This window comes from Callorhinus ursinus, unplaced genomic scaffold (assembly GCF_003265705.2).
Source record: "Callorhinus ursinus isolate GAN/ISIS: 27379988/994484 unplaced genomic scaffold, GSC_fseal_2.0 scaffold4, whole genome shotgun sequence".
In the NCBI taxonomy this organism is placed as follows: domain Eukaryota; kingdom Metazoa; phylum Chordata; class Mammalia; order Carnivora; family Otariidae; genus Callorhinus; species Callorhinus ursinus.
In genome coordinates, this window is record NW_027397066.1 from 12,243,224 (window position 1) to 12,263,019 (window position 19,796).

Genomic DNA, 19,796 nt, shown 5'->3' on the forward strand with positions numbered 1-19,796 from the left:
CCTTTAAAAGGGCTGAAATTAAATACTTTGTCATGTTGAATGGAAAGAATACTGCCCCTAGTACAATAAAACTGATGAGAACTAAAGGAGTAGGTAGAGAGTAATTCCTTGGAAAAAGTGACCTGGCTGAGACACAAGTGGAAATACGGTAAGTTTAATATATAGCAAAGTTAAGAAACACTGGATCTTACTTACACTAAAAATACAAGTTTTAAAGCCTCTTCCTGGATGGGAAGTCCTACTCCCAATATATTTAATTTACCTATGATCACATTATTTCCAATATTTTAAAAACTCAGCTCAAGCTGTTCACAATTTATTTTCATATAATTAACATGTTGACATAACTTTCAAAATGATGTCTGGTAATAGAAAAAAAAATAGTACCTTTTCCAATTCTCTTGGTATTCGCATACAAGTGTATACTCTTTCTCTTCTTTCTGTATACTTGGCCTCATTATGTTCAAGGAAGTACCCTCTTGTTAGTTCAGCACTGAGGAACCTCAACAACGAAAGCTCTACAGGAAAAGAAAATGACACAAAACAAAAAGAACAGTATTTATCAAGAAACTTACATGCTAGCTGGGGCCGAAGATAATACAAATATAAAACAAAAAGAGAATAAAACAAAGCAGTCTGTAATTCTGTGCCCAGAACTGAACAGCTACAAACAAATGATCAGCAAAAATTATTGACAAAATTGCTACTCCATGTGGTATAAAGGGAAAAAGACACAGGAATATAAAAAGAACAATTACTATGAGCCAGAATAGAAAAGTGTTTCCAAGAGTGCAGTCCTGGGTCTTACAGGTGATATAGGAGTTAGACTGATAGATATAAGGGAGAGTAGAGATCAAATATTTACAAAATGAATAAATGTATATATCTCTATCTATATATATGATTCTACATAAGCTAAAAGAGAGCCAAGTCACCTAAACAGGCATTGTTCAGGTCCAAAAACCATCCTGGGTGAACTACATTGGTATCAGTGCAACTTCTTTCTTTAGCCTCAGAGATCCTGCAAAAGTACCTAAATAATGCCATTTCCCTAGGTGAAGGCCTACCAACAGGATAATCATCATCCTAAGTCATACAAAGTAGAACCTCAACAAGATCTGAAAGACTCCCCTTTCCTTGGATTTGTCCACCTGTTCTCTCTGTTCCTCCAAAACAAATTCACCCAGAATCATCTCGTCTCAAATGAAAGTAAGGCCAAAGGAGGTTGAGTACTTTCCCCTTGGCTGTACCTGGAGTCTCTGGGATGAGATGCTAAGGTTCCAACCCCTTCCCTGACAGCCCATCACCTCACTGACTTTTCAGGATCCCTGATTCCCATTACCATCCTAGCCTTACTCCCCAGGAAGCCAAGCCCTCTTCCAGAGTCAGGATACCAAAGGCTTCAATTGGTCCTCTTTGCCCTGAGCTGGCCCTTGTGGTCCTTTTACCAAACACAGTGTTGGTGTTCCCTCCAAAAAATGACAAAGAGGGAAGGTGGATTTCATGCATGAGTACTGACTCACGGAATTGCATCTTATGTGAGTGCCAGGATTTAAAGTCCGCAGGGATGGGGAAGAGTCTAGAGTCAAAAACACCCTTGAAAAGCCCTTAGGAAGACCCAGAAGGAGACTTACTACCTCCTGGTGGGCTGAAAACAGCTTACTTCCTCCAGCATTGAACAGATGGCGAGTTCTTCTGAGCATCAGGTCAAATGGGCTGCTCATGTGTAGAGGTTATATTACACAAAAAAATACATACATATGTGTACACATTTCTTTAAACTCCAGATTCGTCCTCTCTCTGGAGAGTTAGTGATACCATACCAGATATCTAGGGACTGAAACAGACGGGAGAGAAAAGCAGACTTCCACCCACTCCATCTTTGAGCAGGGCAGGCCGAATCATCAAATGCACTGTGAGCATCATGCTCTCAGTACATTTACAGTTGAAGCTAGGGACATCAGAGGTGAACTGTATTGTTCACATATTAATAGATGTTCCGATTAGAAGGGCTTAGTATCACCAAATCCATGCAGAGTACAATTTTTGATTGGGAACTTTCTAATACACTGTAGACTGGCTAGATCCAGAACACGATCTGCCGTATGAAGGGGAGAAAAAGAAAGCCTTCCGAGCTGCAAACAAGAACAGCCAAACCAACGAAAGATAAAAATCATACTCGTGGGGCACCTGAGTGGCTCAGTTGGTTAAGCGTCTGTTGTTGGCTCAGGTCATGATCCCAGGGTGCTGGGATGGAGCTCCACATGGAGCTCCCTGCTCAGTGGGGGTCTGCTTATTCCTCTTTCTCCCCCTCTGCCCGTCCCCCTGCTCGTGCTCTCTCTTTCTCAAATAAATATATTTTTTTTAAGATTTTATTTATTCATTTGAGACAGAGAGATACAGAGAGGGAGAGAGCATGAGCAGGGGGAGAGGCAGAGGGAGAGGGAAAAGCAGGCTCCCCGCCGAGCCAGGAGCCAGACGTGGGGCTCGATCCCAGGACCCTGGGATCATGACCTGAGCCAAAAGCAGGTGCTTAACCATCTGAGCCACCCAAGCGCCCCTAAATAAAATCTTTAAAAAAATATATAGATACTCTTATTCAGTTAAGTCTTCCAATTAGAAAGCAAAGGCTGTGCTTTAAAAAAAAAAGAAAAAGATTTTATTTATTTATATGAGCGAGAGAGCGCGCAGGCGAACACAGAGGGAAAAGGGAGACGCAGACTCCCCGCCAAGCATGGAGTCCGATGCGGGGCTCGATACCAGGACCCTGGGATCATGACCTGAGCCGAAGGCAGACGCTTAACGGCTGAGCCACCCAGGCGCCCCAGAAAGCAAAAGAAGTTCTGATTAGCTGATATAGATCAATAAATATGTCATAAACATCAATCCTTTCATGTAAAATCTGAGAAGCAGCAGGCTCTCCGAAGGCAGGACAGGCTGTACTGATACCAGTGAGCCCCAAAAGTCACTTCACCAGGATTCCCGTCCACACTCCTGCCTGCTACCCTCCCACCATAGGCGCTGCCCTCTTTAATCGCCCAACTTTTCGGCCCTGGGTGTCTCTGGCAGCTTCTCCCCCACCTGACCTGCAAGGGTTTGCTGGCTCAGCGTTCCCATCACTGTGTCCTAACGAAGCACCAGTTAAGAGTGAAACACCGGCCATCCCTGAAGGCTCTTATTCCTTGGCGTGTCCTTTTCTCTTTTTCCTATTCTCTTTGGACAGTCTAAGGTTAAAACCATCATCTGAATCCTAAAGTCACCATATCTGACCCTGGGAACCTGGACTCGTATTTCCAGCTGCCTCCTGGGCAACTCCACCTGGAGCGCCCCCTCTTACCTTGCACGTGCAAGCGGAGCTCAGGATCTTCCCCCACAATCTACCCTCTCCTGCAGCCCTGACTTTAGCACGTGCACCCCAGTGACACCGGTGTATGTTAGAAGCTTGGGGCTGCCCTGCTCCTCTCACAAAACCCCACCGACTCGTCGTCTGGCACATTTATTCACTTACGCCCGCTCTCTCTATGCCACCCTAGTTTGGTCCTTCTCACCGCACCCCCCCCGCCCCCAGTTCCCACCTAAGCTTCCTGACTCATGCCCTTCTTCCAGTCTTTCCTCCCTTCAGCCCTAACCCTGCTGGGCAGCCAGAGCCAACATGCTCACAGACTGGCTGCGGGCCCCCTCCAGTGCTCTCTGCCACCTGCGGGACAGGCCCTACACCTCTGCGGCAGTGACACCAGATCCCTGACCACTTGGCCCCCCGCTATGTTCTCAGTCATGCCTCACACCTGCCTCTGCTGAATCTCTAGGTCACAATTCTCTAGTTACGCTACGTCTCACTTCTTGCGAACAGGGCAGTCGGTTGACACCTATCTCGGGGCTGTGGTTACTCCAGGTAGTTCTGGAACAGAATTCCCCTCCAGTTTCCCACAGGTGACCACGCACAGGCGCCTGCTCTGTGAAGCCAGCCCCAGGTTTTCTGAACAGAACGCAGCCTTCCCCCACTTGGCTGGCACAGCGACTACCTGTTCTGGCGCTTCTACCACCACACTCATTTTGGGGCCTTGTTTTGTCCTTTCCTTTGCATCCTCGGGGTCCAGCACGTCATAGGTGTTCAATACACGCTTGCTCAAAGACTATATGGGATCAGAGAAGGAGGAGGAAAAATCAGAGAGCAGTGTGGCTGAGAGAACAAAAACAGAACCAGAAATCAGAAGTGGCAAAAGCAGAGAGAACACCAGATTCCTGAGAAAACAGCCTGTGACTGAGACTTTCCCGAGCCTGGGCGGGAGTCGGAAAAGAGCGACGAGCTCCGGCGCCTCACTGGCCGCAGCTGCCACTGCAGATAAGGAGCCTCCTGGCTGTGTGTGTGTCTAAGTGACTGTAAAGGCTCACCCACCAGGTATCCGAACCTCCCCCCAAAAGGATAGGGTGCCACGCTGGCAGGCACAGCCAGCGAGCGCCCTGGGCTGCACGACAAGGATGCTTGCCTTATCCACAGGAAGGGCAGGGAGCGAAGCTGGGCAGCCTGCTAGTATGTCAGCTGTGTTAAGGAAATATACAACAGGCTATTATGGACTTTTAAATTTAAAACAGCAAATTAAATCAAAAGACTGAGACAGCTATACCCTGTTTACTTAGAAAATTATCCTCCGCCGTGGCGTCTTCCCTGATGACGCAGTTTACCGAGTTTTACCATAATAAGAGTTTTGTTATGATCCACAAGAAAAGCAGGGATTAGCAATCAGAAGAAGGGGGTTCTGGCATTCTCTCTATCACACATGAGTCCTGTGACCCTGCTCACATCATAGGTCTCAATTTCACAGAAGAGAAAACTGAGGCTTGGAGCAGTTTTAGAACCTGCCTGGGGTCCATGCAAGATGGCCAAGGGACCGAGAGAGGACCTGCCTGAAAGCACAAGACAACTGCAAAGCATGACACAAGGTCTTGAACTCCTTACTAGTAATTTCATAGGATCTGAGGTAGTACTCAATTCTGGTTTGGGGATTTCCTAGTGTTTACTGATGCTGCTTCTGCAATCCTGTTTTCATGGATAAACAGTAATGGGGCAAATAAGTATATTCAACAAACTATCTAACCTAATAACTAATTTTCTGTAAACAAGTCATACAGTATAAACCTACAAAAGTGTCTTAACTATAATACAAATATAAAACAGTGGCATGTGAGGCTTCTACTTCTAGAAATGCAAGAATTTTAGTTATAAACACCCATTTAAATTCCACAATGGAAAACTTAAAAGTATGCACTTAAAAAAATCAAAATGAGGGGCGCCTGGGTGGCTCAGTTGTTTAGCGTCTGCCTTCGGCTCAGGTCATGGTCCCAGGGTCCTGGGATGGAGTCCCACATCAGGCTCCCTGCTCGGCGGGAAGCCTGCTTCTCCCTCTCCCACTCCCCCTGCTTGTGTTCCTATTCTCGCTGTGTCTCTGTCAAATAAATAAATAAAAATAAACAAAAATCAAAATGATAAAAACATTTTAACGCAGAGCTCTCATAACTATTAGGCATATTCCACTGTTAGGTCCACTTTGCAGATGAAGAAACCAAGGGATAGAGAGGTTAAGGAGGTCTCCAAGGTCACACAGGAAGAAAGCAGTAGAGCCAGGATTCAAAATCAAGCAGTCTATCCTCAAAGCGTGTGCTTTTTGGCACTAGATTATTTTTTAATTTTTTATTTGAATTCAATTTAGTTAACACATACTGTATTATTAGTCTCAGGGGCAGAATTTAGTGATTCATCAGTTGCATATAAAAGCCAGTGCTCATCACATCACGTGCCCTCCCTAACACCAGTCACCCAGTTACCCCATGCCACCACCCACCTCCCCTCCAGCAACCCTGTTTGTTTCCTAGAGCTAAGTCTCTTATGGTTTGCCTCCCTCTGTTTTTATCTTATTTTATTTTCCTTCCCTTCCCCTATGCTCCTCTGTTTTGTTACTTAAGCTCCACATATGAGTGAAATCACATGGTATTTGTCTATCTCTGATTTATTTCGATTAGCATAATACCCTCTAGTTTCATCCACATCGCTGCAAATGGCAAGATTCTGTTCCTCCTGTTTGCTGAGCAATAGTCCATTATACTCACACCCCCCCCCCACATCTTCTTTATCCATTCATCTGTTGATGGACATCTGGGCTCTTTCCATACTTTGGCTATTGTGGACACTGCTGCTATAAACACTGGGGTCCATGTTGCACTAGATTGTTTTGCCTATCATTGTCTCAAGTGCTTTTGTAAACAGGCCGCTATGTACTTTCTAGAAAACTGGGAACCCCCCTACCCCCATCCTCCTCTTTCTCTGTGTTTCACATACAGCACCCTGGGTTTACTTCTCTGAAGTTAACAGGGTTAACTGGTCAGCTCCCTTACCAGCTCATGAGCTGTTTGAAAGCAGGCACCACAAATCCTGATCTTCCCAATGTCCAGCCCCCAGTGAGTCCTAAATCTGAGGGAAGTGCCGGCATATAATTAACACCATACTGATGGGCTGGGGAATGGTTTTTTAAAGATACACTAAAGCAATACTAACAAAAGAACCAAGCTTCATGGAGTGAAATATTTCGGAAGCTTTATCTTACCTTCTTCTCCCCGACTCCTGTAAAACTGGCCCTGCTTAAGGAATTAGGATCCTCCCACTTTATGCCAAGAGGCAGTTTACAAAGGTCTTGCACACAGTACTTCATAAAATTCTCACAACAACTCTGAGAGCTAAAGAGAGCAAGATAATGGTGTTCACGTTTTACAAATGAAGAAACTGAGGATCATAGAGGTTAAGAGACTTGTCCAAAGTTACTGAAAGGTTAAGATGCAAATTGGGAACAGAATCTGGATCTCTGACCTCCAAGTCCAGAGTGCTTTCTCCCCTACACCATAATTAGCATCCATCTACCCGACAAGATAACCTAGCCCTAACCTGGCTTCAACCGGCCAGAAAGAGCCCTTTGACTCATACTGAAGGAGAAGGGGCTTACGTTAGCTAGGCTTACGGGCAGCCTGAGCTAGTTAAGTTAGCCCTGCTGCTCTGTCAGCCACTCCACCTTCCCTAGCCATAGATAGGTTTTGCAGGATGATACTTAATCTTCTGTTCCAAAGTATAGCTGTGGTTCACTGTTTTTGTACTTGTTGTTTTAAACATTGTTGTCTAGCATTCTACAGATTTGTCTGAACTTACTTGCCTGGCTAATTACCTAAGAAGGCCATTGTTCCTTCACCTGTGGGTGCCACCCCTCAAGAATTCTGGTCCACTTTAACTTTCTTCCATACTGTGGTGGCATTTCATTCCTTCTTAGCAAAAGTCACTCTCACTTGTTATGCCAAACATCTATCTTTATATTTTAAAAGCAAATTATTTTCCAAAATAAAATAATCCAAATGTTTATTTTCCAAACACTGACTTAGCTTTTTAGATGTCAACCAATTTTAGTTCATTTATCTAGTTCTTACCAAGAAGAAATGTTGACACGTCTTTTAAAAATACTTATAATACAAACAAGTGCTTTTACATTGGAAGAACTAAGTTTTGCCACTTGTGAATATTTCATATAAGGAAAATAATACCAATCATAAATGCAAATCCGTTCCTCCAGAGTATTTTTAATCAATATTCATCTTTTACTGCAGAAATGCTCTGTGTTCTGGTATCTTAAATTGAGAAAAAGTACAATAAAAATTGCTTCTTCCTCATCCCTAAAAGAAGATTATGTTTAATTATCTTCTGGGATAGCTTGGTTTAGAAATAAGAAGCCAGGATACAAAAGTACTAATTAAAAATAATGAGTAATCATAAATATATTTAAATGTTAGGTAATATGTCTAAATATATCTTTCTTAAGATAGCACTGGACATTAAAAAATTGGAAAGTAATATTGGTTAACTGTTAGGAAAATATTATAAAACATGCGAATCTCCAGTCTTAAATAATGTAAAATGGTAATAAACTTTACTAAGGTTACATAAAAGTATTACATGTAAGTTTGTTACACAAACACAGAGGTTCATCCTTGTACAAGGCACATTAGAAATCAATACAACAGTGATTCTGTCTTCCTAAGTCAAATAATAGTAAAGGTACCAGTCAAATTTTTAAGACCCTCAAACTGCTTCTAAATAGTCTCACTTAGGGAAGTAAGGAATAGGTAGAATATTCATGAATTTATATACTTATAGATGGAAAACAGGGACACAAAGAGTAGTGACTGTTTCAAAGGTCACAAGGTTTCAGGGTTAAGGACTAAAAATGGGATCAGAATGTCAGTAATCTGACAGTCAATGCTATAGTCTTTCCAAAGACCTATTTCACCCAAGCATTCCTCAAACTGGGCCACTAATGAGCAGCCAGGGATGAATTTTGGAGGGTAAACTAGGATGAAGTTAAACATTTTAAAAAGCTGGAAAACTGCCCAAAGACCAAAATGAGTAACTTCACTGCTTGTTTAATTTACATGCACTAGTTAAATAAAGCAAGTGAGAGTTTTAAAAGCAGAACAATAGTGTGTCAGAGAGAAGTTAACTTTACCTTACCTATCTCAGGATTGTGGTTAATCCAAGTAACTTCCCAGTCAGTTTTACAGTTACCATTAGTTCCCTTTGTAAGTGAGAAATTAATTCAGAACAACAGCCTTTAATCATCCATGAGGATAAGTTTGGGGCCACAGGGATAACCATGTAACATATTCTATGGAGGATAAGGACCAATTAAATGAAAAGGTATTTTAATAAAAATAAGTTAATTGTAATAAGAATTTAAATTTTCAATTACACAAAAATAGGGCATAGAGAATATGAACAGTTAAAACTTCTGTCCCACTCAAAGTCTTTTGTGGTAACCGTAAAAAGGAGTTCAGTTGGCTTTTTGGGGTTTAGGCTTTCTTCCTGCCTCTGCTCATTCTCTCACAGAGGTAAAGCAAGAGGTCTAAAATGGGTAAAGAAAGAGAAAAGCAGCAAAAGAGATGGATAACAAATGTAAGCTCTAGAAGTGGAAGAGTCACCATTTAAACAAAAAGAAAAGCACGGGTTCCACAGCGCTGCTGAAATCAGACACAATACTGTTCACCCATAACCTTACTTTAAGCTCTTTTGTTTTACAAGCAACACCTATCCCTATGCACATTCCAACACGTGCATCATATAGGTATTGTTTTATCCTCACCGACAGGTACAATGCTTATTTTACACCAGTTCTTCTACTGTTAAGTCTTCACCGGCACCAGAGCCTGCTCACGTACTTCAGATACTCAACCACCTAGTAGTGGAGTCATGAAACAGAGCCAAAAGAATTAGGCAAGCGGTCTAAGCAAGCACAGAGTCTAAGAGCAATTTAACAACCAAACCAGGCCAAGAACAGATTACCTAATTCTTAGTTCAAAGTTGACTTGCTAGATGTAGATTCCTAAATGGGAACATAGTTATATAGAAACTCTCCCCCTTAAAACTTTTACAGATGAGCAAAGTGGGGAATGAGTACAAAACTATGGTAATATGTACTTATTATCTGAGCTTAAGTCAAAAAGGACAACAGAAGTTGGTAGTATTATCTGAGCTTATGTCAAAAAGGACAACAGAAGTTGGTAGTTTTTTTTTTTTTTTAAAGATTTTATTTATTTGAGAGAGAGAATGAGAGATAGAGAGCACGGGAGGGAAGAGGGTCAGAGGGAGAAGCAGACTCCCTGCTTGGCAGGGGGCCCGATGTGGGACTCGATCCCGGGACTCCAGGATCATGACCTGAGCCGAAGGCAGTTGCTTAACCAACTGAGCCACCCAGGCGCCCATAAGTTGGTAGTATTTTTAAGAGCAGGAACAAAAGAAGACAGAAGAGATGAATCTGTAGGTCTGCACAATACCAAGAGTCCAAGAACTGTGATCACATAAAGCAACAGTGGAATATACAACGAATGTTCTGAGAGAGAGAAAGAGACAGGTATGATGAGTGGAATATCCCTTTTGCACTCTTAGGGTGTAAGTACTAGTACCAGAGGAACAGTTTTAACCCACCGCCAGGCTACATGTGAGCCAAAGTCGGGGCACAGAGAATCAAGTGATTCAAAGAGTCTGAAATGAGAAACAAAATGAAAGCTTACACTTTATGTAGATACACGTACATGGTATATGTAACGGCTTATACACAAATGAATATTCATATGTATCTTCTAAATATATAAATGGACAAAAATAGGTATAAAACAAAAATATTAACCTCAAATACTATGGTTTGAATTATTTTACTTGGATGGGGAGGGTGTGGATAAGACCTAGTCTATGTACTCATTCATGGTATCCTAGGTTATTGGGACAGGCCAACAAACATTTATAAGACCTCTAAATTCCTTGGGAGAAATAATAAAAAGGACTTTGGAACTAACTGATGGTTAGGCCACCAAGACACTAAGATTGTGACTTTCAAAGGAAAAAACCAAGGTTGCCCTAAACTGGAGAGGAGGAACTAGAGTATCAGAGGCAGGTGACAGTGGCAGCCACACTTGTGGTGAGCACAGTATAACCTACAGAGATGTTGAATCACTCTGCTGTACACCTGAAACTATACAACACTGTGCCAACTACACTAAAAAAAAAAAAAAATTTTTTTTTTAATGGACAAGTAACACCTTAAATATAAGCACAGAAGCTTGGAAGACATTTGATTCGGGGAGAAATGCTTCCCACATGACACTAGGTGGTGCCACTCAAAGGCCCTCTGGCCCAGGCCAGCCCCTAGGGAACAGTTTTCTAAACACTGCACTAGGGAGGAGGGAAAGGTTCTTAGAGCAGTAGAAAGGGGCGATGCTAGAACAGCAAGGTGAAGCAGAGCCGCTCAGCAGCCTGGGTATTTAAGAATGACTGAAAGAATTCTAATCTCCAACCAATGCGGCATCAGAGTTAGAGGGTAGATGCCAGCAGGGGCAAGATCTGTGTGCCTAGCAGAGTAGAGACACCCGGGGCCCCCATGGAACAACACTGGTTGGTGACCCCAGCTGAACTATTCCTGAGATTCTTACCTAAGTCTTGATCCCCAAGACTTGCCACGGTCATCTCTCCTCGCAAAAGACTGATGGAATTAGGGAAACAACGACAGCCATCCCAACAAATAAAGCTGGAAGCGTCTCCCGGATAAAGACTTTCTGCAACTAGGTTAAAAGTCCAACTTCCAACAGGTTGAGTAAACCACGCTCAGAAACTCATGTTGATGAAGAATGCGTGCGTGGTGCGAAGTCTGAGGAAGTCCGTGGTACCAGATATTCAGACCCATCTCGGGAAGGGCCAGGAAAGGGGTGTTAGGGGTTATTCCAAAAACCTAACATCTGTGCTCATCAAAAGGCTCCTGACAACTTCATTTTCTGTGTATGCAAACAACAACAAAAAGGGCTTTTATAATATTGGCTTTCCTGAAACTCAGAAATATTTTAAAGCCATTGTAGTGAAACCCGGCCACTCTTGTTTCCATTTGCACCAGAGCATCTTTAAGGTTCAAGTCTAAGCCGGTAAACAGACAGCTGAGAGATTTAATACTGTCTTACTTAGATCCTGCCAGTTCGGAAAGTAAATACTCTGGAAACCAAGTATTTAACTGACAACTAAACCAAACAGTTGAGAATTTTTAAGTGGTTAATTGGAAAAGACTGAACAAGGCACAGTCTGTACTTATTTTTCAAAGATACAGACCTCTTCAAAATCTAACCTCTGTCTACTTCTGACAATTAGCAAATCACACAGGATCTCACCCGATCAACCTTCTGGTATTTGCGTACTCCCACATTTTTCAATATTCAAGTACAATCAGTGATGCAGTAAGCCTTAGGACTGAACATTCATTTGCAGGAACTGAAGGAAATAACGGCTAATGGAGCCCCTACTGCCCACCAGAAGCAATTTTGGGGGAAGAAATTTAATGGAGTTATGGCTTAGCTGCTGTTTAAAACTTAGAATTACATAAAAATGTAAATGTGATCACTAAACTCAATGAAACATGTATCTCAAAATCTCTTTTTCTTTGAAGCCTAATATACAACTACAGGATGAATACAAATGCAATTTAATTTTTTTTTAAAAAAGGAATCCCACAGTTTACAAAATAGTATTCTAACAACATGCTTAAAGTTGGTGGTTGAAAGTAGGATTCACAAAGGCATCTTTTCCTGTACAGCCTTTTTTTTTTTTTTTTTTTTTAAGAGGCTTAAGTTTCGGTTTAGGAAAAGTTCACAGGTAACATTTTGAAGAGAGGTTTCCACGTATTTCTGTTCTGGGCAAAAGTACTGAACTTCACGGTCATTACCACATTACTAGCTGCGGCTGAGGAACACTTATTTGGAGGGCAAGTGAACAGGTTTCTATAGCTCCAGTTCGCTTAAAATACACAACGAAAAAGTCACCTTGGCATGAAAATAATTAAGACATCAGCCCCGAGCGTCTCAGTTTGGAGCTCCCTGCGACGCAGAAGGTGCTCGCCAACGCCACCGGACGGGAGCACACCCCGGGGGTCTTTCGGAAGGACCTTCCAAAAGCGGTCAGGTGACCCCGCCCAGAACTTCCCGGGCCGCGGCTTGGTGTCTCGGGCACACCTGGCCGCGCGTGTGCCGCGGGGGCCCGGGGGCCGCGCGCCGACCCCGCCCGGCGAGCTGTCAGCGGCCGCGGAGCCACGGAGCCCCCCAGGAGCCTCGGCGGCTCGCGCCCCCACAGCCCGGGCGGCCCCGGAGGCGGCTGCGGCAGCGGGGCTGGGGCTCCGGATCGCGAGACGCTCCCCGCCGCCCTAGGCGCGGCCTAGCGCCGCCCGCCCGCCTCACCTGCGCGGCTGCGGCGCCGCTCCCGCCGCCGGTCGCTCTCGTAGAAGCCCAGCGTCTCCGTGTGCTGAGGCGCCGGCGGGGGCCCGTGGCCGCCGCCGCCGCCGCCGCCGCCGCCGCCTCCCGGCTGCTCCGCCTCGCCGCGGCCGTCCCATTCCGGGCCGTCCGCGCCGCTACCGCCACCTTCTCCCGGGGCGGCCGCATCGGCGACGCCCGCCATGTTCCGAGCACAACAAACTGTCCCCACCACCTCCCTCCAGCCTCCGGCCCGGCCTCCGCCTCCGGCCGGCCCCCTCCCGGCCTCGCCCCGCCCCTCGCCGGAGCCCGGGCCGCCGCCACCGCCGCCGCCATCCGCTGCTCGCCGGCTGGCGCGCGCCATTGGCGTCAGCGGCGCGTGGGAGGCCGCCGCCGCCGTCGCCGCCGGCACGGCCGCCGCCATCTTCTTCCTGCCCTCGGCGTGGCGCGCGGTCATTTCCCGCGCCGCGGCGGGCTCGGCCGTCCGGGCCACCGCGCCCGGCTCCATGCAGCTGGGCCGCGCGGCCGGAGACAGCGGCCGCCTCCGGGGCTCGGGTCGGGGGCCGGGCGGCAGCGGGCCGGGCGCGGCGGCGGACGGAGGGTCGGCGGAGGAGCCCCGGGGCGGCGGTCGCTGCACCCGCTGCCTGTCGTCTGCGAGTTGTCCGGCCGCCCGCCCGGGGCCCCTTTTGCAGGCTCGGTGCCCGGAGTGCGCCGGCGCCGCCTGCCCGGTCTTGGCACCGCCCGCGCGGCCCCGGCAGCGAGGGCCAGGCTCCAGATCCCCGACCTCCGCGAGCACTGACTCCATACGTCCGCTATTTGGACTCCATGTCTTCTGCATATTTATGGTCGCCCGTCACATTCCCTCGCCGCTGGGTTTCCGTTGACAGTTTCCAAAACACTCGGGCAAGGAGGAGCTCGGGGATGCTGCCCTGCAGGTGGGGGCGCGGAGGGGAAGCCCGAGGAGCCGGGTGCCTTGTGCATTTCATGCTCCCGCGGGCGTATTAGCCTGTTTTTCGGGATTAGGGTTGGGGTACGGCTCTTGGCCGCCGCGGTGCCGGTGCTCCATCACCTGGGCGGCCGCTTTACTTGGCCCGTCCTTTGCTGCTCTGGCGAGTAATTGCGCGCGGAGCGCGGTGTCGAGACCACCCGCCGCAGGAAAGGTGCAAGGGAAGATGCTCCAGTGAAGGGGCCGGGGGACTTTGCTACCTGCTTCCCACGTGGTTGTTCCGTGCTTTATTTAGGGTGACCGTGGCAGGTCTGTTTGCCAACTTCAAGAACCGACCTGTGCAAAAGGGAAGTTGTAATCCTTCCCCTAACGTTAAGCTCCCCGGAATTTTCCCTAGACCTAAACCTGACAGCCAGATATAAACGGGTATGAATAGAGCAAAATTGAGCTCCTGTTGATTCATCAGAGAACCTTGAGGGTTCTGTTGTCACTAATGAGTGCTTAAATTTGCAGACCCAGCAAATTTAACAGTGGGCTGTTTGGGGGCAGCATGCCGAAAGCGGCCACCCGCCAGTCTGACAGCAGGGTAAGAGCCCAGATGAGCGACCAAGATGGACTGAAAGGGCCCCAGAGGTGGCACCTGACCCTCACCCACCCTGGAAAAGGAGGAACCAATCTTTGGAAGATCCTTACTCTCCTTCATTAAACAACAGTTCACAGGAATACAATTCCAAACGTTCCTGTGACCGTCCTCCATGAAATTCTGTTGTGTTATACTTAGTCAAAACTGAGCCTTAATCAATCAAAAACAAATGTTCTGGACAAGTCTTCAGAATCATTTTGAAGATGAAAAAATACTGAAAATTTTATGACCTTTAAGATTCCTTATAGCTCAGATTCTATTATCCTCTGATCTTTTATGGTATAATACCATCCCATTTCATTGTTTACTGATTTCAAGAAGGAAGTAGACGTTTATTGCTTGTTTATGTCAGTTCTCATTTACTGCCTCACCGTATTTATTGGCTTACTGCCCCTGCCTTTAACTCAACAGGAGCTGGAAGGGAAGGAATCTGAAATTCTGTTTCCTAAGGCAGCCAGTTGTAGGAATGGATTTCTCTCATTTTTCTGTATCAGGCCCAATACTTTGTGAAACGGCTCAGTTTCAAACCCATTATGAAATCAACATACTAAAAAACATTTTGAAAACAATATAAAAAATCTTTTTCATTTAACACCGTCCTTCCCTTGTATAGGTTTTGATGATTAGATAATCAAATATCTCACTGTAATACAAAAATTTATTTTCTTTGGGTTAATTCAACCTTGTGCAACTTAATTAAGAATCCAGGAAAGGGTATTCTAAATCTTCAAAATACTAATTTACAAATAATCTCATGTAAGAAAATCGTTACACAGCACAGAAGAACGAATTCTCCAAGGAAAATAAATAGCAGTTGAGATATCATAATGTTTTTTATATCAGTTGTAAAAAGATAATAGGCCTAGATTTATAATGCTGCCTTTAGAAAACAATAGGGATATTTTAAAAACATGACAAATCTCACCATTAAAGAGACATCAGATTACATTCTGAGTTAAAGTACAAGGGTAAAACAGGATTTGGATGACAATGAGGTACAGTAATTTAAACCTTTTAGCAAGCCGTGAGCTGGTGTGCTGTTCACATGTCACTGTCCCAGCTGCTGGTCAAAGAAATCGCTTTACTGATGAGAAGTACTTTCAGTGGAGGAAAAGGGAAGAGCAAGAACAAGAAGTTGGGGAGAATCTTACATGTAAAAAAGGGAAAAATTCAGTAAGCTAAGAAACCTTTCTTAGGAAAGGAATTTATACATTCAAAGTTACATTTTAATATACATGCATAATTGATATAAATTTAAGAGCTTGTAAAATTGCTGCACATATTTTTAATTGTGTATTCTTGTACCTTCTGGTTGTAATATCTATCTATCATGTGGCTATTGTGTTTTGAAGATAGCCAAGCACAAAAGATCATTTTTAAAAAAGAATGGAAATTTGGTGAGTAGTATGCACAATTTTATTCTATTCTTTAAAGATTTATTTAGGAGAAGAGGGAGGGTCAGAAGGAGAGGAAGGCAGAAACTCAAGCAGAATCCCCGCAGAGTGTAGAGATGGAAGGGGGCATGGGGAGTGTGGGCTCATTCCCACAACCCATGAAATCATGACCTGAGCGGAGCCCGAGTCAGAGGCTCAACCAACTGAGCCACCCAGGTGCCCCAGTATACACAATTTAAAAAAGTAAATTGCATAACTCCATATTTTAGTAATTAAAGACAGTAATTTTGATTCTGTGACTAAACAAAATAAATTGAACCCATTGTGCATGAGCCATGGATTCAACTCCAGAAAACTATCTCGTGAAGTCTATAAACTGATTCTCAGTGCCTTTCATTGGTAAATGGGGCAATACCTACCTACTCTATAGTAGAAGCCAATAAATAAATAAATTTCCCCTTTTCTTTCTCCTTAATGATAACTTTGAATGTTTCCTTTCATTTAAACTTAGTAGGTTTTATTTTTCAACTATAAAGCATTTTAGCTCAATAGAACATTATATATATGCCTATAAACATGTTTGAAATTAGTTCTATATACTTTTCCTGAGTACCAAAAAATCAAGTATTTTGATGACTTGCAAGGATCCTGAATCAAGAAAAGGCCTATACTCTCTCTGACTCTCCAGTTAAAGAGTCTTTTGACCTAAGATAACACATATGACCTCTCTAGGCTTCATTTTCCCCCTTATAGCATATTGGACTAGATTACCCTGATGGCCTCTTCCAAAATGTTGGGATAACATCCTTGCAAACCCTTTTGCAGATTCTCGGACTCTTGGGTTAAAAATAGCTCAATATGCCTATATTATGAAGATTTATAGAAAAGTATGAAATCCTTAATTACAGAATGACTTTGTCATTTGGGCTAAAATCTGAACGGAGGGAATGAAAATGTGGTAACTTTACTGATAACACATCAAAGACGTGTAAGTCTTTACCTTGTTTATGATCCATGCATTAGTTTTGCATCCCTTTACGAGAACCCGTAGTGTTTGACCTTTCCAGTACTCAAGACAGGTCTCAGGATAGAAACCCACTTTAAACAAGTTTCCCATATTGTACCTATGCATACCTCAGTCTAAGAACACTGCTTTAAGGTGGCATTTAACAGCAACTGAGATGGTATTTGAGATGATTACTGTCATACAGTTAACTTTGGTAGTATAGATTCAACCACTGGACAGATAACAGTTTAATTTTGTCTTTCTCAGTTGAAAACTTATTTCAGTAGTACATGACTTTTTTAAAACCATAAATGTCACGTGTCAAATTTGCAAAATGTCTTGTTGAATTTAATTCATTATTTTGTCTTCAGAGAGAAGAGTAAGAGTTGATGTTTTTTAAAAATCAGAACAGCTTTGCAACTGATGTTCTAAAGAAATAAAATAGAGTGTTGGGCCCAGAGCAAGGCTTGCAGCAAATTTATGTGAGTTTATTAAATCTCTGAGTTTGAGTACTAATATTTCCTATCTTCGGCAGTCACTTTTGGACTGCTACTCATTAAGTTTTATCCTGTCTGGGCTTTATTCCATGCGTTTCTAAAGGGCACCAGTGCAGTTTGTTTCTGGAAGATGTAGCACAAATTGAATAATGTACCTTTGATTCTAATGTACCTGTTACAAGATACCTAAAACAGTCATAAGCAAAACCTTATTTCTAAAAACTTTTATGTGGCAGGAGAATATAGGGCTGAAACCACTTGAAATAGACCCTATTGAAAAGTGTATTATGTTAAGAGGTATGTTTTATAAAAAATATTCTGAAGACCTAAACGTAGGTTATATTTATGTAATAAAAGTGTATGAACACAAATCCATACTATCTTGGCTAATAGGTAGGACCTTTTATTCATGATCAGATAAAAGGTTTAGATTTTAAATTTCTGGAAAATTCTAAAGTACTGATGAAAGGGACCATGGTGATGACTTAGCAAGCTTTCCATTCCAGATTTCTCTCTTTGAAGAGAAAGCATTGTTCCTTTTTACATTATACCCATAAAAAAGTAGACATGTCGTGTTTAGAATGGTTTTAATCATTTAGTCACCTAATTGACAAGAATCTATTTGCAGAGTGAACTCAGACTTTCCAGAAAATTTTTTGATAACTGTTAAAATCCTTTTTTATAATTCTGGCTAGCAAAGCCTTTATAATTCACCCAGTAAAGGTGATTTTATTTAACAGTGAGTTCATGTTGGATTTTGCCTTTTAGAATTTTTATTGTCCTGTGTTCATTGTTCCCTGGTGGTGAGTTATTTATTGCTTCTTTTGGCCACTTATCAAATAGTTGTTGGTAATCAGAAGATTTTACAAGATATTTAGGATACATTTTTACTTTTTCCTAGTGTTTCTCGTTGAATTCTCATGGATCAAGATAAGAGTAATTTTTTCTCATTACTTGCATGTCTGATAAGTTCTTTTGGGCTGTGATCATTCACTCCTGCTCTTGCAATTTGCTTTTGTTCTGCTCATTCATCAGGGTTTCCATCCTAACATTTTTTTCTATTCCTTTCTCCTGTTTCTAAGTAGTTAAAAGTAAATGGACTCTCTGGGTCTCATAATCATCTATTTTTTTTTTTTAAGATTGATTGATTTGAGAGAGAGAGAGAGGGAGGGAGGGAGGGAGGGAGCACAAGCAGGGGGAGAGGCAAAGGGAGAGGGAGAAACAGACTCCCCTCTGAGCAGGGTGCCTGATGTGGGACTCAATCCCAGGATCCTGGAATCATGACCTGAGCCAAAGGCAGATGCTAACTGACTGAGCCACCCAGACACCATTAAACATCTATTTTTTAAATTTTATCTCTTCTTATGCAAACCTAAATATTTCTCTCTGTTTCATCTTTGTTACCAAAATGTTTTACAAATGCATAATAGATTTTCAGATTCTCAAAATTATCCTTCCTTAAAGGTTTCTGCTTTCCAGGTTTTAGAAATGTGTTTATCTGAGTTCAAGGCCTTGGGTTTTCAGATTGTTCTTTTATATGCATCTACTATAACCTTTTCAGTATTCTAAGTTTATGTTTATATGCAAAATCCTGTTGTTTCTGACATTTTCTAATTTAGTGTCAATTTCAAATAATGAACACTTTTTACCTCTTACCTTCCATATGGATGCTCTAACTTAGGTGTGCAGTTTTGTGAAGAAGACCAGTAATGTGGCTAATTTTTGAAAATAGCAATAAAAAGAAAACATATTGTGGCTTTAGCAAACATTATTTTCTTGGGACAGTTCTGTCCTCCTAATTATGCTTGGTCTAAGCTGGTACTAACATTAATTCACATTCCCCTGAGCAGATATATGCTGCAGTTAAAAATCTGACATGTATAATTCATAAATAAATATTTGATTGCTAAGAAAAGTGAGGCCAAATCAGGCACTGATCATTATTTATCATCTCTTTATTTTCACTCTGATCTTTCATCCATATACCTCAATATGTCATAACACCAATTGTATAAATAAAAATTCTTTTCTAGTGCTGTGAACTATTTTTAAATATTCAATTTTATTGTTCATTATTCTGAAACTTATGATCTGACATGGTTAGATATTCTTTTTCTAAACAATATTAAGTTTCATGCAATTTGTTTTTTGTTTTTACAAGTTTTATATGATTTTGTTTTTACAAGTTTTATATGCTCTTTCACAGTTTCTAGTTTATCTTAACGTAGACCGTGAGATCAATCTTGTATTAAATAGTTAAAGGTACAAAAATAAATTGATGTCATTGACTTTGGGTAACTTAATGTCCACTCTAAATCTTCTGCTACTTGTTTACTTCTACCATTTTAATCATGTTTTACAGAGGAAGCCTAATTGGTGTGATATGGTCTCTTCACTGGTGTTTTATAGACAGTGTTCTGTTTTATGGAGAGTGTAAATGGGTTCTCTCTTGAAAGCTAGTAATTTTCTTTGTATTAAGAGTATATATTTTTTAAATAAGGAT

The 19,796-nt window shown here is 42.8% G+C and overlaps 1 protein-coding gene across 4 annotated transcripts in view; it reads right to left on the reverse strand.

The window, feature by feature from the left end:
• TAPT1 (transmembrane anterior posterior transformation 1) overlaps positions 1-13,061 on the reverse strand; it is a 57,364-nt gene extending 44,303 nt beyond the window's left edge. Inside the window, exons 1-2 of one of the 4 annotated variants that reach the window (XM_025887101.2) lie at positions 12,796-13,061; positions 388-518 (exon numbers count right to left, since the gene is read on the reverse strand). In XM_025887101.2, the coding sequence (XP_025742886.1) occupies positions 388-518; positions 12,796-13,012 (348 nt within the window). In that variant the 5' untranslated portion in view covers positions 13,013-13,061. Of the gene's footprint in view, positions 1-387; positions 519-11,013; positions 11,571-12,795 lie in introns of those variants that run through there. The other 3 variants (XM_025887100.2, XM_073891464.1, XM_025887104.2) reach the window with 3 other exon arrangements.
• Positions 13,062-19,796: the final 6,735 nt, after the last annotated feature.